This window comes from Nuphar pumila, chromosome 6, assembly GCF_984573655.1.
Source record: "Nuphar pumila chromosome 6, dmNupPumi1.hap1.1, whole genome shotgun sequence".
NCBI classification, from domain to species: Eukaryota; Viridiplantae; Streptophyta; class Magnoliopsida; order Nymphaeales; family Nymphaeaceae; genus Nuphar; species Nuphar pumila.
The window spans coordinates 98155343-98174244 of record NC_143254.1 but is presented as its reverse complement, the minus strand read 5'-3'; the positions used below and the strand labels follow the sequence as shown (position 1 = coordinate 98174244).

At 38.3% G+C, this 18902-nt stretch overlaps 1 protein-coding gene across 1 annotated transcript; it reads left to right on the top strand.

The window, feature by feature from the left end:
• The first annotated feature begins 4326 nt into the window (after positions 1–4326).
• Positions 4327–14840, top strand: LOC149835344 (putative monogalactosyldiacylglycerol synthase 3, chloroplastic). Its single transcript, XM_090008415.1, has 8 exons — positions 4327–5312; positions 5958–6130; positions 12616–12777; positions 12920–13061; positions 13148–13372; positions 13478–13540; positions 13649–13723; positions 14257–14840. The coding sequence occupies exons 1-8, from the start codon at positions 5052–5054 to the stop codon at positions 14518–14520; spliced, it is 1365 nt and encodes a 454-aa protein (XP_089864541.1). The 5' UTR covers positions 4327–5051; the 3' UTR covers positions 14521–14840.
• Positions 14841–18902: the final 4062 nt, after the last annotated feature.

Here is an 18902-nt window from a genome sequence, read left to right as displayed (position 1 = left end):
CACAAATTATCAATATTATCTAATATTAATTTTAATATACTCTATAATCATCCATAACTGTCAAAATATAGCAGATGTATAGGCAATTTACCATATGAGGCCAAAACAATACACATAGACAACCAATAAAGAGAGTGGTTTGTGTAACCATATGAAAACAAAACAAAAAAAAATCCCTAGAACTACATCTTACAAATGAAAAAAGAAAAGAAATGAAAAATGAATTACAAAAGTGAAAATCCATAAATAAATAAACGAAAATGGCAACAAAAGCATTTTCTGATCGCATCAGCATCGGCCTCTCACTGTTATGCAAGCACAAAAGTGATCAGAGAGTTTTTTGAAATACATAAATTAATATTACTTATAGATGCTCAAATGTATGTTCCCCCTCAAAGTTTTTTTTTTTTTTTTTTTGAAAGGCAAGCTGGGGTTAGGCGAACCCCTACCGAAACAACAACCGCTTACCACATGGGATACCACCACGGCTGCTCCCCCTCAAAGCCTTTATTGTGCATATCCTGGCACACGTATGATTACAGAAAACCTGTACGTGTGCATTCTCACACACATATGGTAACAAAAAAATCTGAACCTTGAATTATACACTTCAACCTGGCTGTTTCTGCCAATTCACACTGCTGCTTGAAAGCATTTGCTCTGTTGGCCATTGATGCATGAGTGAAACAGAAGACCCAAGTCTATAAAGATTTATTTGGATTATATTTATATTTTAATTTTTTTGTTATCATTTGAATCTTTTGGATTTAAATCTTTTTTAATTTTTTGTTCATTTATAGTAGATATTGGATTATGTATTAGATCTAATATTTCAATTTTATTAGATTAGGAAGTTTATTTGAATTAGAATTAGAAAATATCTAATCTATTTATAGATGAGAGAACCTTTGTAGATGGACAATCAAAAGTGAAGTTGAAATATGAAATTCCGTTGTTTTCTTGTTAAAAGTTATTTTCTTGTATTTTCCTAGTTATTCATTTATTTTCATATTTAGTTAGCATAGTTCGGTATTGAATCTTGTGGGGCTCAGGGGAGACCCTCCTTTTAGAGTGGAGCAAGAAACCCAATTTCATAAGGATCCATTTGGATCTCATTTATATTTTAGATTTTTTTGTTATCATTTGGATATTTTGGATTTAGATCATTTTTAACTTTTTGGTGCATTTATAATATATATTGGATTATATATTAGATATAATATCATATTTTATTAGATTAGGACAAGTTCTATCTTTGATTATCAAATTAAGAAGTTTATTTGGATTAGAATTAGAGAATATCTCATTTATTTATAAGTGAGAACCAAATGATAACAAAAAATTAGGAATTAGGAAACCTATATAGATGGACAATCAAAAGTGAAGTTAAAACATAAAATTCTTTTATTTTCTTGTTTTAAGTTATTTTCAGCATTTTCTTAGTTATTCATTTATTTTCATAGTTGGTTGGCATAGTTCGATATTGAATCTTGCAAAGACCCTCATGTTCACTGCATCAGTCATGGTAACCTATCAAACAAATAAATATCCCATTATAGTTTTCATCTGGCTGCAATTACTCAAAGGAGAAAATAAATGAAAATCTCTAAGCCTATTTTCTATCATAATTGAACTTTCTCTAGATTGAGCAAACTGAAGATCATAAATTCACCTTTATAGATTGTGCTGCACGCACATAATCCTTCAAAGGTTCTTTAAAATTCATCAGCACATTGTTGGCCTTCATAGACAAGTAAAAATATGGCTTTAGAGCTCAACATAGTATACCAAGCAACAATAACATGAAATGAACACATTTCTGAAACACAAGTTGTAATCCCATTTTTCTGACTTTGTGAGTACCTCCTGCAGCTTATATGACAACATTTTTGGTTTTGTGCCAAAGTCAGAAAATGTTTTCCTAAGAGAATTTTCCTCACAAGCACCTAAAAGCTTGACTGCTTTTTCAAAGTCAGACAAAGACTGCCAACTCTGAGAAACAGTAAAACAACAAACTATTAAATCAACATGAACATGGATACAGGAACCTGAAAAAGAAGGCAGGCAATTGGTTCTAAACCTCCATCTCTTAATTTCAATTTACAAGAACAAGAAACAAGCAAAAGTTTCAGGCCCACTTGAGCTAATCCGTAACAGATGGAAAATGATAAATACAAGAGAGTGTGCTGCCAAAGCAGGCAGCAGCCCACTGCCAAAACCAACAGGACCAATCCCTAGGTTATGAGAATCCAATTCTTAAGAATTACATACATATAAATCTAATAAGACCGTTGAAATTTATAACAAATATTAAAATATGTTACACTTTCTGTGTGAATCCTTAATATGTTGAACACCATATATTTATTCATTCATTAAAAAAAATGAACATGTATAATCATTCATTTATTTCAATTGAATATGTGCATTCATATATTCATTTCATTCTTTAAAAAATGAACATGCTCATACAATCATTTATTCCAAATGATTTTGTTCATCCATATATTTATTTTATTTATTCAAAAATCAATTTGCTCATATATATATATATATATATATATATATATATATTCTTTTCATTTCGTTAAAGGAATTAACATGCTCATTTAATCATTCATTCATTTATTCAAAATGAACGTGTTCATAAGTATATATTCATTTCATTCATTAAAAAATAAATATGTTCATACAATCATTCATTCATTTATTTAAAATAAACTTGTTCATCCATTCATTAAAAAATAAATATGCTCGTACATACATTCATCTTATTTATTAAAAAATGAACTTACTAAAAAATGAACAACAAAGAGTGTAGCACTTCATTCAACACAATGCAAAACAACAAAACATCAATCCAAAGCAGTAAAAAGATATTTGATCTTGGGTTGTCCATTTATCCGTATGATGAATTGTAGGTAGATGGTAGCCCGCTTTCAGCACATAATATCTCAAATTAAATGATAATACACACTTTTAAGATTTTCAACCATTTCAAATAGACAATTATCACTGAGTCTTTGGATATAGCTGACACAATTAAATGCTTATGAAAGACTATATACTGGTAAAACAATTACAAGAGTTTAAACAAAAATGTATTTCAAAAGCAGCACCTTTGAACGTGGTAATATTTCATAGGAGAAAAGAAAGTAACCACCAGGGGCAACATGGAAGCCAAAATATAGAAAAACAAATAAAATGTGAAAATTTTGAAGCAAAAATTAGTAAAGGCTACAAGGGATGTCTTTTTTTTTTTAAATGCAAGCTAGGGTTAGGCAAACCCTACCAATTATACAACTATATAATTGGGTTTTGAACATGCAAGGTCCCAACACAAGGTGACGTGCACTAGCTGCTCCTACCAGACAAGCGGAGCCCCCTGTTGGTGGGTGGGGGTGCCGCTTATCTAATAGCACAAGTTTAACACGTCACCTTGTGTTGGGACGTTGCAAGTTCAAAACCCAATGGTATGAGTTGTATAACTGGTGGGGGTCTGCCTAACCCCAGCTTTCTTTGTTAAAAAAACAGATAGCCACGAGATCCTATGATTAGACATGCATTCCTTCATTACTCCACTCAACCTGTTTTTTTTTTTTTTATGATGCATTTGAATCTCAGGGCTTTTGATTAGAGATCTTCATATCAAAGATCCGAGAATCTCTAGTATGATATCCACTATGGGACTTAAAATCCATATTTGAGGGTTTTTTGCCTAATACGAGTATCTCAGATACTCAATTATGAGTATTGGAAACTCAAAGATTTAATGGAGGTCGGCCCACACCTTGATCATTATGTCCGCAGATCTTCTCAAAGATCTGTGTCGATCAAATGCAACCTTAGTGTTAAAAATGGTAGCTATTTTCTTTTAAAAAGCATATAATCATCAGTGACTTTGCTAAAAAAAATCATTAAACCAAAAATACAAAACAAAAATCCATTGCTCTTTGTACCAACGTTGGCTCCACTTGTCTGCAGTTAGTGCAGGCCACCTTGTGTTGGGACGTTGCAAGTTCGAACCCCAAATGGTATGGTTGTATAATTGGTAGAGATCTGCCTAACCCCAGCTTTATAAAACAAAAAAAAAACCCATTTCTCTATGTAATTTAGTCATTTTTATAAATAAAAAAACAGTTAACAGAGAAAAAAGAAAAGAAAAAGAAAATGCAGATTGACAAATGAAGCATGTTGCATTTTAGGTAGCTTGAGTGTCTGATTCCTGGATTTAGTACTCCCAGGAGTAAAAAATGAAGCCATCAAGGATGTAAATTTCATTTTCATGAGACATGACAATGCTGTCAAAGGATAATGACGTTTTTTTTTTCTTTTTTTTTTTAAATAATGAAAAACCCTTGCCTTATGTGGCCTACTTCTGAATGCTATGAACACACCCAAGACCACCCTGCCTTATGTGGCACACCTCTGAATGCTATGGACACACCCGTGCACCAACAGAGTTGGATCCGTCTTCTAACTCAACTCCTTCACAACCGGTTGCACGGATAATGATGCCTAGATCCATTCTTAAACTGGGTCAAATTATGATGCATAGTGCAACTCATATGCAGATCCTATAAGGCAAGAACATTTACATAGAAAACTCCAGAATTCACTCTCAAGTGTCACCATGACTAACTTCAATTTACCGCCGGGTCGTGTCGGAAAATTTTACTAGAATAAAGTGTCCCGTGTCTAATTTATCGTGTCCATGTGATATAATAACTGGTTGAACCGGTATTCAGTATCATGACCTCACCAGAGCTAAGATGCGGATCTCCCAACTGGAACATTCCGACGTAAAATTCGAATCTAACAGACGAAATTTACGGGAGCAATGCCCATTCCTTCGCAAATCCCTATTGGCCAGGTGGTCCACGTGGGACGCCACGTAGGGCCCATTATGCCTTTCCTTTGACTTCAAAAGGCTCCTTCTGTCACCGACCCTTCCACGCTGTGGTGGAACGGAGGAGGCGGGGCGAGGACGAAGGGGCGTTGGAAAACATTTTCCGGAGAGTTTGCTGCGCGCCTTCCCTGCCGGAGAGGAGATGGTGATGTCCGTGAGGGATACGGCGTTCGAGAGCGTGCTCGGCCATGACCACCACAACAGGTGCTCCTCTTCCCCCTCCTCGCCCTCTTCTTCCTCCTCCCATGACGACGACAACGACAACGACATGGAGATGGTGCAGATCGGCGCCCAGCGCACCAAGAACGTTCTCATCCTCATGAGCGACACCGGAGGCGGCCACAGGGCATCGGCGGAGGCGATCAAGGACGCCTTCGAGTTGGAATTCGGGGATGAATACAAGGTAAATCTGTTTTGTTTTGGAGGATTTAGTAGATGGGTTAGTTTTATGATGGTGGTCCTTTTTCTTTTTCTTTTTTCTGTTCTACTCGGGGTTCTCAGGTGATCCCCTTTTTCTGAATGGATCTTGCTAGGAATATGATTGGTGTTAGTTTTTTGCTTATCTGATTCTAGGCGTTGCCTTTTAGTCTGATGGGTATGATCTGTTTGGTGAAAATTTAACTTAAATGTGCCTGTTTCATTTTCTTCTTGTTCTCGTTCTGTTTCTGTTTGTTTTTAAATCTTTTCTGACTAATTTGATTCGAATTTACTATATATTTTTTGTTTCAGTAAGGTCGTTTTTTTTTTCTAGATCTTTGTTAGTTTTTTCACCGTGAGGTTTTTTGTATTATTACTCTTGTTTCTATTTGCTGCATAATTCGGAAGCTTTTCCAAATAAATTGTCTGGTTTTCCGAATATTTTGGGTCGTTTTAATTTTTAATAACCATGATCTTTGAATTTTATGTTCTGAGTATCTTTTCCTTATGGGTTTCACAGTTGTCAAATTTCCCATTTCAGTTTTTATGAGTTTGGTTTTGTTTTGTTTTTTGGATCTGTAGTGTTTTTAAAGGTTTGATGGTTTTTCATTTACATGGTCTGGGATGTTAGGTGTTTGTGAAGGATGTCTGGAAGGATCACACCGGTTGGCCATTAAACGACATGGAGAGATCATACAAGTTCATGGTGAAGCATGTGCAGCTCTGGAAGGTCGCATTCCATGGCACCTCGCCTCGCTGGGTTCACTGCCTCTATCTTGCCACACTATCTGCAATTTATGCCAAGTATGTCTCCTTGGTTTCCCAAGCTGAGAAAATCCTATCTCTGCTGATAGTCATGTTTCATACGGTCTTAATTTTTTGGCATGTATAAAGGCATATGAAGAAGATATGTGTCCTGTTGTTTAACAACTGGCTTGCCATGTTTTATGTGCTCTGTAAACGAGCATATTATGATGCAAATCACACAAAACAAAAGCCCACAATAACACACGATTTTACGTGGTTCGGTTCTGATTGATCCTATATCTACAGTAAGCCTCACCACAACACTCACTTGATGAGGGCGTCCTCTATTGATCTCTTTTATAATAGCTTACAACAGTTGCCATGAATAATTGCTCTTAAAATAACACGTGAACAAGGACTCACGTTTGGGAGGAGTCCTTAGAGGACTTCCTTTGATTCACAAGGGTCCCAGTGGGACTTGGTTTCAGAGGGGCGTCTCCTTCTTGATCCACCTTCTTGAGGAGTCTTGATTTCTTGAACTCCTTGAGAGCTGGGTCTTTTTTGTGAGACCGACCTTCTGGACTCCTCTTGTTGATGGATCTGGATCCGGGTACCGAGTTTGGTATTGGATCTGGTACTCTAACATCCCCCGCAAACGCAAGGAGCCTGGAAAAACATTGAGTTTGGACTGCATAAACTGAAAACGTGGAGCAGGTAGCGGTTTGGTAAGGATGTATGCTAGTTGATCCGACGAAGGGATGTGAGATACACGAAGACGTCCTTTGGCAACATGGTCCTGAACAAAGTGCACATCAATTTCGATGTGCTTGCTCCAACTATGGAGGATGGGATTGGCTGCAAGGTACGTTGCGGACGCGTTATCACACCATAGAGTAGGTGGCGAGTGAACCGAGATACCATGCTTTCGGAATAGCGCGTGAACCCATGCAATTTCGGTGGTAGCATTGGCTACAACCCGATATTCTGCTTCGGTGCTGGAGCGGGCCACAACATACTGCTTTTTGGAGCTCCAAGAGATGACATTGGGACCAAGGAATACGACGTAGCCGGACGTAGATTTTCTATCGTCGGGAGAACCAACCTAATCGGCATCCAAAAAAACTATGAGAGAGGCTAATTTAGATGGACAAATTAGTATCCCATAATGAACAATCTCTTTGAGATAACGAAGGATGCACTTCACAACGACCCAGTGATTAACTGTGGGATGATGCATGTATTGGTAAACCCGATTAACCGGGAGAGCGAGATCAGGATGAGTGAGAGTCACATGCTGCAGGACACCCACCACACTGCGATAAAGAGTCGGATTGTGAAAGGAAATCTCTTAAGAGGTTAACCATACCAAAGAAGACATAGGAGTACTGATTGGCTTGGCACCAAGTATACACGTCCGATGTATAATGTCAAGCACATATTTCCTTTGTGAGAGTAAGTGACCATCTTGACGGTGGACAACTTCAATGCTCAAAAAATAATGTAGAGGACCGAGATCTTTCAATGTAAAACTTAGACTAAGTCTGCAAATGAGATTTTGAACAAAAGGAGAACTACCAATGACAAGAATATCATCATGCACCAAGATATAAGCAGTTAAATTTGCTATGCGCAAAATAAATAAGGAAGCATTTGTCCGTGATTCTCTAAAACCATTAGCCAACAGAGTATTACTGAGATGTTGGTACCATGCCCGAGGAGCCTGTTTATGCCCATAGAGAGATCAATTGAGATTGCATACATAGTGAGGAAAGCGGGTATCCTTAAACCTAGGAGGTTGTTCCATATAAATGTCTTCATCAATTGACCCATGTAGGAAAGCACTGTGAACATCAAGCTAGTGAATAGGCCACTGTTGACCCAGATTTACAGAGAGTGCTACTCGTATGGTGGGAGGTTTGACTACAAGATTGAGCATTTCAAGGTAATTAATGCCTTCTTCCTAATGAAAGCCTTTAGCAACAAGGTGAACTTTACATCGATCAAGAGAACCATCAACTTTCCGTTTAATGCGATAAATCCACTTTCATCCAATAAGATTTTGTGATGGGTCAGGAGGATCAAGAGTCCACGTTGCATTATGGATCACGGTCGAAAACTCAGCTTGCACGCCAATGGACTTCGGATTGAGCTTGTTTAAAGGAAGTGGACTCAATGTTGGTAAACAATTTTGAGAGGAGATCAATGGGTAACAAATATTTTTGTGGCCTCTAAAAGTTTTTGTTTAAGCGTTCCATCTTGGGCACGAATGATCATATGATGAGTACGTTGAGGGGTGGGGAAGGAGACGGAGGAGAGGGTGGAACGGGTAGAGATAAGGTAGAGATGCCATCGTCCACAATGGGAGTAGGCTCAACTATGGGCGATGAAGTGGGAGACTCATCTAGTGAAGAAGAGGTAGATGGGGAGGCCATGGAAGTGAGGGAAGGAAGAGCTGCAATGACTATTGGTGCAAGGTTTGGATAAGGTGCCTGACTATTTTGAGAAGGCTTCTTGCTTTTAAAGGAAAATGACTCTTCGTCAAACACTACGTGACGAGATACAATGACCTTTTGGTTTATTGGGTTAAGACACAAGTAACCATGATGACTGGAACTATAACCTTGAAAGATATGACGGGAGGACTTATAATCTAATTTGTGATGTCGGTAAGGTTTGAGATAAGGGTAATAGGCACATCAGAACACTTTGAGAAAGTTATAATTTGATTGTTTCTTAAACATGATTTCAAGATGAGATTTGTGGCTAAGATTAGGTATAAATCTAAAGGTTTAGAAATCTCATGCAAACTATCAGTAAAGGGAAGTTTATGGTGTTTTCCTCTTTGGAAAACATCACACACCTTGGACTCAACTCAATTAAAGATAGGTAAGCTAAATTTGGAAATAACATGTAAGACGATTCTCAAATTCCCAATGCTGGGTGGCCCCACCAATAGTGCCACTGTGATGTAGTTGTTCGCTCTCCTACGTGAGCCTCCTCCTTACTGGGATTGAGGTGGACATGGTACAATCTATTCTTGGTCGTTCTTCAAAGTATTTCTTTCCTCGTTTCTGAATCCTTAGTACAACAATAAGACAAGTGAAACTAAAAAATAACATTGTTATCATGAGTAAACCTTTGAACATATAACAATTGCTTTATAATTTGAGGCACATGGAGAATATCTCGTAAAGCAAATTTTGTTTCAGCATTAGATAATATAGATTCACCAATATGAGAAATAAGCAAACTTGTCCCATTACCAACTTTGACAGTGTCACTCACTGCCTTGGTAGTCAGAATGAAGAGATAGAGAATTCAAATTTGGCATCATGTGATAAGAAGCGTCAGTTTGGAAACCGACCTTCACATGAATAATTGGATGTGGATGCTTGGTAGGTCATGGGCGATAAATCTGCTGATGGGTTTTCTCTCTGAAGAAGATGACCATAGCGGGCTGTGTGGTCGAACTTTTCACAATACTAGCAGTTCACCCACTGATTGTTCTGTTAATTGTAGGTTCGACCACCTTGACACCCATGACCTCTACCTCTAAAATGAGCTCCTTGCTAAAAATCTCTACCACATCCTCGACCAAAATTATTATTGTTGGACCGCTGATTAAAATTTTCTTCTAGGGTGATATCATGATTAACAGTAGTCGATTCTACTATATGTGCTTCTTTTTGTCAGAAGTAAGTTGTGCAATTGATTTATAGAGATAGGGTTTGAGCAAGTGAATATGGAGACCCTAAAGGCTGCATACTCAGCGGGGAGAGCCCACAAAATGAATAAAACAATATCTTCATCTAACACAGGTTTGCCTGCCATAGTCAGTTGGTGGGTGATAGACTTGGTTTTTTGGAATAGTTCATCAATAGTGTTCTCTCATTTTTTGAGAGTGTGCAGTTGATCTTTTAACTGCAATACTCGTGATCATGACTGGGCAACATAGGTCTCTTTCAATGTTTCCCATACCTCAAGTGAGGTTTTCAAACCAATGACTTGCGTGTGAATAGGCTCGGTTGAGGAGGAAATAAGCTAGCTAAGAAGAAGTTGGTTTTGGCATTGCCACTTAACAAATTCAGGATTCAGAATTTGTTTTTCATCTTGCATGATAAACTTGTCTGGGCATGATTTTGATCCGTCAATGAATCCATACAACTCATATGAAATCAATAGTGGGATGAATTGAGTTTCCCACAACTAATAGTTGTCTGTATACAACTTGGCGCCTAGAAAGTGTTGCAAAGTAGTTGGAGCGGGAAAAGGAGAACTTAGCTTTGCACCCATGCTTGGAGACGTGATCATGCTTGACGATGTTGAGGATGCCAGCACGCCCAAGTGGTAGCTCTGATACCATAAACGAGCATATTATGATGCAAATCACACAAAACAAAAACCCACAATAACACACGATTTTATGTGGTTCGGTTCGGATTGATCCTATATCTACAGTAAGCCTCACCACAACATTCACTTGGTGAGGTCGTCCTCTATTGATCTATTTTATTATAGCTTACAACAATTGCCATGAATAATGGCTCTTAAAATAACATGTAAACAAGGACTCACGTTTTGGAGGACTCCTTAGAGGACTTCCTTCAATTCACAAGTCCCAATGGGACTCGATTTTTGAGGGGCATCTCCTTCTTGATCCGCCTTTTCGAGGAGTCTTGATTTCTTGGACTCCTTGAGAGCTGGGTCTTCTTTGTGAGACCGACCTTCTAGACTCCTCTTGTTGAAGAATTTGGATTCAGGTACCAGATCTGGTATAACTAAGGAATGGTTTTGATAATAATTCTTATCTTTTTTTCTTTATAATTTATACCATTAAGTTGCACTTTGAGTCAATGTTGTATGTATCGTATTGTATGATACAGTACAATATGTATCCTTATTATAAGGAATAACGCTACGATACGCACTCGTATCATGATACAAGTGTGCATCGTTGTTGTATCATATGTATCGTATGATATAGGGCCATATCATACGATATAGGGTTAGTATACTTAAAAAATGGTTGAATCATAATTTTTCAGTTTTGGGTTTTAAAGACCTCTTGAGGGTTGACTTTCTCATTTGTGTAAAAGCCATTAGAGAGATATCCATCTGTGTAAAAGCCATTAGAGAGGTATTCACCCACCCTAGGACTCTTGAAAGCGATTTGGGGGTCGATATGTGTGCAAGGGAGAGTGCTTTTGCGGTTTGCTAAAGTAAAAATGCATTTCCATCATTTTTCACTCAAGGAAATAAGGTAAGACAAAAAATATTTATTATAAGTAAAATTACAAAGTTACCCTCCAAAAAATTTCTGCCTCGAGGGGCACTGCTCTCCTACAACTCCCTACCAACTTACCGCAAAGTTGGATCTGCGAAAATTAAAGATTTATATCAAGATAGAAATCAGGATCTACACTCCAACAAAGATGGCATCAGATGATCCGTCATGGCAATGAGACACTGATGCAGAGCAGGATCGACCCAGATCCATACAACCTGACTCAGGCAGGGGACCGGACCTGCACGATGGGATCAAAGATCGGACCCGCGTAGTGGATCCGACCCAGATCATGGTACCAAGACACAGGGATGATGTACCCCTTCATACCTACTCCAGACGAGCACAGGTCCGGATCTAGTTGATCCCTTTTAAATACCCTATTCTAGGGTTGCGTGGGGGATATTGGAATTTTCTGAGCTTTCTTTTTTTTGGTCTCATTCAGCCGCAACTTTCATTTATTGAGTTTTTTTTTTCCTTTCATTCCAGCCTCATTTGTTCATTTGCTAGTTATTTGTTTACTTTTCATTGTAATCATTTCCAATCTTATAATAACTGCTGATCGAATCAAATTGATCCGAGTCTTTGTTTCAATGTTGCCATTGGGTCATTGTGTGTTGCACGATCGTGTATTGGAAGGAGCAGCCCAACGTCAGTCCATTAATGGGACAACGTCGATTCCCTCACTGCACCAACGAATTTCGACGTCGGCACCCATTACGTGAAGGCTTCGGTTCCCTTGCTGCATAAGACACTCAAGTAATGAGTAAAAACTGATTGAAAATCAAATGCAACTATTGCCATAATATTTTTGTCTATGTAATATGAAAGTATGAGTCTTGTGGCATGTTCTTAATTGCAAGATATTTAATATTTTACATTGTTCTTGTGAGATAGTTGATGTTTGATGATGTATTATGCAACTCATAAATACCTAAATGCTTGATATGATTTTGTGGTTGTATTTTGTACAATTCATCATTGTTTCATGTGTTATGATTTCTTTAAGAAATTTTGCTAGTTTTTTCTGTTTTTTCATGATTTTTTGGAAATTTTTGAAAATTTGTATTAAAAAAATATGATTTTTTACAATATGATACGATACATATCTTATTTTGGGCCCTACCGATACAGGTAACAATACCATACTTACAACCTTGCTCTGACTTATTCAGTATGATACAAGAAATCTTTTTTCTCATTTTAAAATAGGATAGTGCGATGTCCTCCCTCTAATCTAAGTTGTTTGTGTGAATAGAAAGGTGGAGGCTGGTCTAATGAAGTACAAGCCAGATATTATCATCAGCGTTCACCCTCTTATGCAACATATTCCTCTTTGGGTGCTCAAATGGCAGGGTCTTCATAAGAAAGTGGTTTTTGTTACAGTAATTACAGATCTCAACACCTGTCACCCCACATGGTTGGTATCTCTAAGGAGTTCAAATCGTGAACTGTTTTTTACATGTGAACTAGTGTCTACTGCAGGAAGCAAGTTAGTACAAACTTCTGTGTCGAATTCAAATTTTAACCAATAAATCTTTTGGGTGCATGATGTGATTCAGGTTTCATCCTGGTGTTACAAGATGCTATTGCCCATCAGAGGAGGTTTCGAAGAGGGCCATGTTAGATGGTCTGGAGTCTTCTCAGGTCCGTGTTTTTGGCCTGCCTGTTCGCCCGTCCTTCTGTCAAGCAGTTTTCTCCAAGGTTTGTGGTGCTCTTCATGCAGCTAAACTCAAAATATGTCATTTTCAAACCTATGACTTATAATCTTATCAACCATCTCTATGCAGGACAAGATAAGAGTAGAACTAGAAATGGACCAGCAACTACCTGCAGTATTGTTGATGGGAGGTGGGGAGGGTATGGGTCCAGTCAAGAAAACTGCAAAGGCGCTTGGGGAAGCTCTGTATGATGAATCCCTTGGCAAGCCCATAGGACAGATCGTCATAATTTGCGGACGGAATCAAGTTCTTGCCTCTGCACTAAACTCAATTGAATGGAAGGTCCCAGTAAAGGTAACCCGCTTTATTTCTTCGTTCTGTGTTTATGACTGAAGTGTTGTGTATGGAGGTCCTTGGATTTATCTTGGTAACAAATGTAGCTTCTACCTTTTCTTGTAGATAAGGGGCTTTGAGAAACAAATGGAGAAATGGATGGCAGCTTGTGATTGCATTATCACTAAGGTAATAATGTAGTTCCTGGTTTCTGTTTCTCAGATTCAGTATTTTGTGATTTAGTCTTTAGATAAATGTATCTGATGCTGCTCGTGATGTTGATTCTGAAAATTTTAGGCTGGACCTGGCACCATTGCTGAATCTCTGATCCGAGGGCTACCCATAATCCTCAATGATTTCATTCCTGGACAGGTAAGTGATTATTAATGCTAAAACCTTTATTTGGTTAGAAGTTGGGAAAATTTTTATTTATAGATACTGCGGTCTTGTTCCCCTCTAATGCATAGACTGCCAATAATCAGTCCCTGCATATTTCCTACGAATTTTTTGTAATTCTTATTTCCCTCAAATGTCCAATATAATTCCTTAAAAAACTATTTATACTATGGTATATTTGGCGTCAAGTATTTGGAATGTTGCTGTGTTCAAATACTGTAAAACTTCATAAACATTGTGCTAAAGAGGATGCTTTAGTGTACATTTTTTCCTTTCTAGCAAAATAGAATTTTCTTGACATGAGTTTATTTTATTGTTCTGGTGTCATGCTGTAGAACTCCAGAAATATAGAGCTAAAGAGGGTGCTTTCTAGTGCATATTTTCCTTTGTGGAGAACTTCAAATGTCCTACATGAGTTGATTTTAGTGATAACTTGGATTGTGCAATTCCATTTTATAGAACTGAAACTTTCAATGTGGCTTCTCATTTTCTCCTACTGTGTCTTGTAGGAAGTCGGCAATGTGCCCTATGTTGTTGAGAACGGAGCAGGAGTTTTCTCCAAAAGCCCAAAGGAAACAGCCAATCTGGTTGCCCGTTGGTTTGGCCCTGAAGCAGAAGAGCTGAGGAAGATGTCACAGAATGCACTCAACCTAGCGCAGCCAGAGGCAGTGTTTAACATTGTCCGAGACATCGACGAGCTTGCACGCGAATGTGGACCTCTGTCAAAAATCAAGTACTCACTAATGGCATCGTCATTCTACTGCTCAACATGATTGCAGATGCACCAATGCCTGTGTGAAGAGTGTGCCCTGAATTGCCTGCAACTCCAAATGCTGAAATCAGTCCTGTAATTTTTCAAGCAGGTGGTTTGCAAAGGCTTTTGTAGTCCGTCTTTGCAAGAGTCTAACCTGTCCTTGCACTAATGTTCATTCATTCTTTTTGTTTGCCATTTTTTCATGTAATCTAACACTGAATCGTGGGTAGTGCTAAATTATTGATTTGGTGTGTTTCATCACTTCATGTCATGTGGGGTTGAGACAACTGGGGATGTTAGCTACATTTACATTATTCAGTTGATGGGTTTAGCGTGATTTCTTTTGTATTGCAATGCACAAAAACTGCCTGTACAGTTTTCTATCTTTTTTATTGTAATTTATTTTATTCCTTTTGGTCCCATTTTGGGAGATGGAGGAACTGTTTATTATGACATATTATAATCATGTAGCTAATAATTGAATAACTGACGTAAGCATCCTAGAAGTAGGACAATGACTATAGTACCTGTCTAGTCATATACAATTTGTATATTTCCATATTAGTAGGACAAATCATATTGTAAAGGTCAATTACAGTAATAAGAGGACCGATAAGAACAAAAGGGGGACTGCAGAAAATTTTGAGCAATTAGATTGATGATCCAAAGAAAGATTCCGGAAATTTTATATCTTTATGTGAAGTAAAGTTTTTTTTTTCGACAAAGAAGATTGTTTGTGTGCCAAACAGAGTGCTACCACCTCTGTAATTTGCTACACTGAGCCAATGATGAGTTCGATTTCCATCTGTAATTTAACTAGTAACTGAGTTTCGGTTGAGAACTGAGCCTTTGAAGTTTGAACATATGCAACCAAGGGACCCGCCTCGAACGTGCACTGCTTCGTTGTTGCTTCTTTTAGACAAATTGAAAAACAGATTGTCATGGGCAAATGAACTAATCCAGCTAGCAGACAACTCATTGTCAATGCACTGTGAGCGTGTGTTGAACGCTTTTCCTCTCTGTCTTTCCTTTTTTTTGCTGGAACACTTTTGACCATAGCCCCAAATATCGGGGAGATTTTCAATTTCACAAATTGTGAAGGTGACTGTAAACTCACGAGAAGTTCAAATAATTTGTTTTCAGAGTACCATGATAATATACGTTTTTATTTTGATATATTTTTTTTCAATTATAAATCTACCAAGATTTTTTAATAAATTTTCAGAAATATTTAGTTTGCTGCTTCGGACTTTGTGTATATTAGTTGATTTAACTCTAATCTTTTTATATTGATTTTTACAGTGTTCAATGGATTGAAATAACTAAAACACTATTAAAAAGCAATGACATTTTGTGATATATGGTTGAAATTAAAAAGATTACTTTTCAATTTTCAAATTCAAATTAGAAAAGCACACTTTGTTATTTCTCACAATGTATATTTAACTTTGTGTTTTTTGCTCCAAAATAAAAAAGTTCACACTTTTTTCTCGACAGAAAAAGCTGGGGTTAGGCAGGCCCCTACCAGTTATACAACCATATACCATTGGGATTCGAACTTGCAACGTCCCAACACAAGGTGACGTGCACTAACTTCTCCTGCCAGACAAGCGGAGCCCCTGTTGGTGCATAGTGAAAACAGTTTAAAACGGCAAAACAACGGCAGCCAAACTCTCGCGACAAATTGCAAAGTTTCATTTTCCTTTTGCTTTTATCGGCAAAATATCAATAAAAATAAATAATTGAAAACATTAAAAACATATTTGGAAGAAGAAACAAATAAATAAATATATAAATATGTGCCCCATTTAAATATCCGATATAACATAAACATCACGATAACATTATGATATTTTGGCCATTTAAAACCGAGACTAATATATTACATTTTCTTCGTAATATTTCTAAACATCACTTTTTAATGATATTTTCAAAATAGCACTTTGTCACTATGGTCACCAAATGCATTTTTCAAGAAAGAAGGTGAGAAGGAAAGTGCAAACAAAACTTCTACCAACTCGTGCCCTTTCATCATTATTGAAAAAAGAACCCTAGTCAAGTTCTTAGTTCGGTCTCCATCATTAGCTACGGATGTAAACGGGGTGGATTTGGATTAGAGATGTCAACGGGTCGGATTGAGATGGAAAAGATAAAACCGAATCGGATTCCACTAGGTCGGATTTGGAGTCGGATGGAAAAAGTTAAAATTGAATCTGGATCCGACTCGCTTTAAACCCGATATTTACACTTAATAGGGCTCGGGTTTTAGTCGAATTCGGATTTTAATCAGATTCAAGTTGGGTTTCAATGAAAAACTCAATACTGAACCCGAATTCAGACTCTAATCAGATCCGGATTTGACTACTGAATTTGACTAATCTGATTTTGATTCAGGTCGGATGTCGGGTTACAACCGACCCATTGACATCCCTAATTTGGATATATAGACACCACCAAATTCAACATAATCCAAAATACGGGTCATTCAGATTTAGATGAAAAAACTACTACTTGGATCTGGATCCAATTAGTTTAAATAGCTAGTAGGGGATGGCTTTTACAAGTAACTGGATTCATATTGGAATGTTAAAATCTTTAAACAATATATGTATCCAATTGTTAATCAGATGTTACTATCGTTATCAAATCAAATTAGACGACTCAGATTTGGTTGAATGTCAGACCTAAATCCGAAGTGTTCCACATCCCTATCTCTGTCTTGATGACCTAAGGTTCCGTTTGAATGACACCCCAAACCTAGTTTTAAACTGGGTTTTGGGTCTAAACCAGGTTTTTGAGCAAAAAAAAAAAAGGTTTTAGTATGTTAGGATGACACCAATACCTGATTCACTTAACTGGGTTTTAGGAACAACCCAGAAACCCAGTTAAGTTGAAAAAAAAATCCCACCCCAAACTTTCAAACTTGGCTTATCGGGGGAGGGCTTTTCCACCCCCAAAGCCCCTTCTCTCCACCTCACTGTTGTCCGGCCATTTTAGGCCAGCCAGCCCTTTTTTTTCTTTTCTTTTTTTTAATTTTAGTTCGGAATAAATGAATTCTGGCCGGAAAATGCCCGGCCCTATTTATTTATTTTGTATGACCAAATACCTAAAAACCAGGTTTTTGTCACCCAAACAGCTTTTTAAGACTTTTAAGACTGGTTTTGTCAAACTAGGTTTGCTGAAAACCAGGTCTTACCACCAATGGGGGGTCTCCGCTTGTGTAGCAGGAGCAGTTAGTGCACGACACCTTGTGTTGGGACATTGAGAGTTCGAATCCCTATGGTATAGTTGCATAAGTGGTAGGGATCTGCCTAACCCCAGCTTTCTCTGTCAAAAAAAAAAACAGGTCTTGCCCTTGTCATCCAAACAGCCCCTAAACGGCTAAACCTAAGTTTATGGATTTTTTAACAAATTGGTACCCTACACAACATCATAACAATAACCTCAAAATATGAATGATCAATGATCATGACAACCAAACCAAGTCTCTTGTAACTTGAGGATGTAGAAACCGTGTTGGACCAGTCTCAAATACTATTGAGATTGGGATGGCCAACTGGGGCAGATAGAGACTAGACTAGGGCTGTCAAGAGGGGTGCAATCACATTGCACACTTTCAGTGTGCCGCTGCACCTGACTTCACTCCATCTCTCTGGGACAGCTTGTCCTGTGGGGCCCAACAAAAGATGGAGGGCAGATCAGGTGCAACGGCAAACTAAAGTGTGCAATGTGATTGCACCTAATCTGCATAGGCTGTCAACAGGTAGGGATGGCAGTGGACCGGGAAAAAATGGGGCCCTGCCCCGCCTCGCCTCGTTTGGACCGGGGATGGAGGACATGAAACAGGGATGGAGGTTAAAATCAAAACCCATACAGAGATGGACTTACTCTTTTCCCCACCCCGCCCTGTCCCTGTCTCTGTCCCCGATCCTTCTTTAAGAATGGCAGTGGATCGATGGAGAACGGGCCCCACCCCGCCTCGCTCCGTTTGGACTGGGGATGGAGGCGGGGATGAAGGGCAGGATTTTGAGACGGGGTGGGGGTGGAGACCTTGTCCCCCGCCCCCAGCCCCACCCCGGTCCACTGCCATCCCTATCAACAGGTCATATACCCAACCCATCAGGGTGACCTTAACCCATCCAAATCACAAGTGGCTGGGTTTGGGTTCAAGGTCCGAGTTATGTCGGGTTGAGAAAGTAGACTTTCAAACTCAACATAAAATTTAAAAGCATTTAGTGTGCACACACACACTCTCACGCGCGCACACACACACACACACACACACACACAAACATAAACACAAGGAAACTGCTTTCCAACAAGATGGGGGTCGAGTACCAGAGCCAGATGGGTTTTCTGAGTGTGCATGGTGCACGCACTCGCATAGACACACTATTTAGA

Excerpts from the sequence above, each read along its gene's own strand:
- LOC149835344 (XM_090008415.1), top strand. The coding sequence starts at position 5,052 with ATGGTGATGTCCGTGAGGGATACGGCGTTCGAGAGCGTGCTCGGCCAT. Across the intron at positions 13,062-13,147 it reads GTCAAGCAGTTTTCTCCAAG|GACAAGATAAGAGTAGAACT; the intron begins GTTTGTGGTGCT and ends ATCTCTATGCAG. Across the intron at positions 13,541-13,648 it reads GTGATTGCATTATCACTAAG|GCTGGACCTGGCACCATTGC; the intron begins GTAATAATGTAG and ends TGAAAATTTTAG.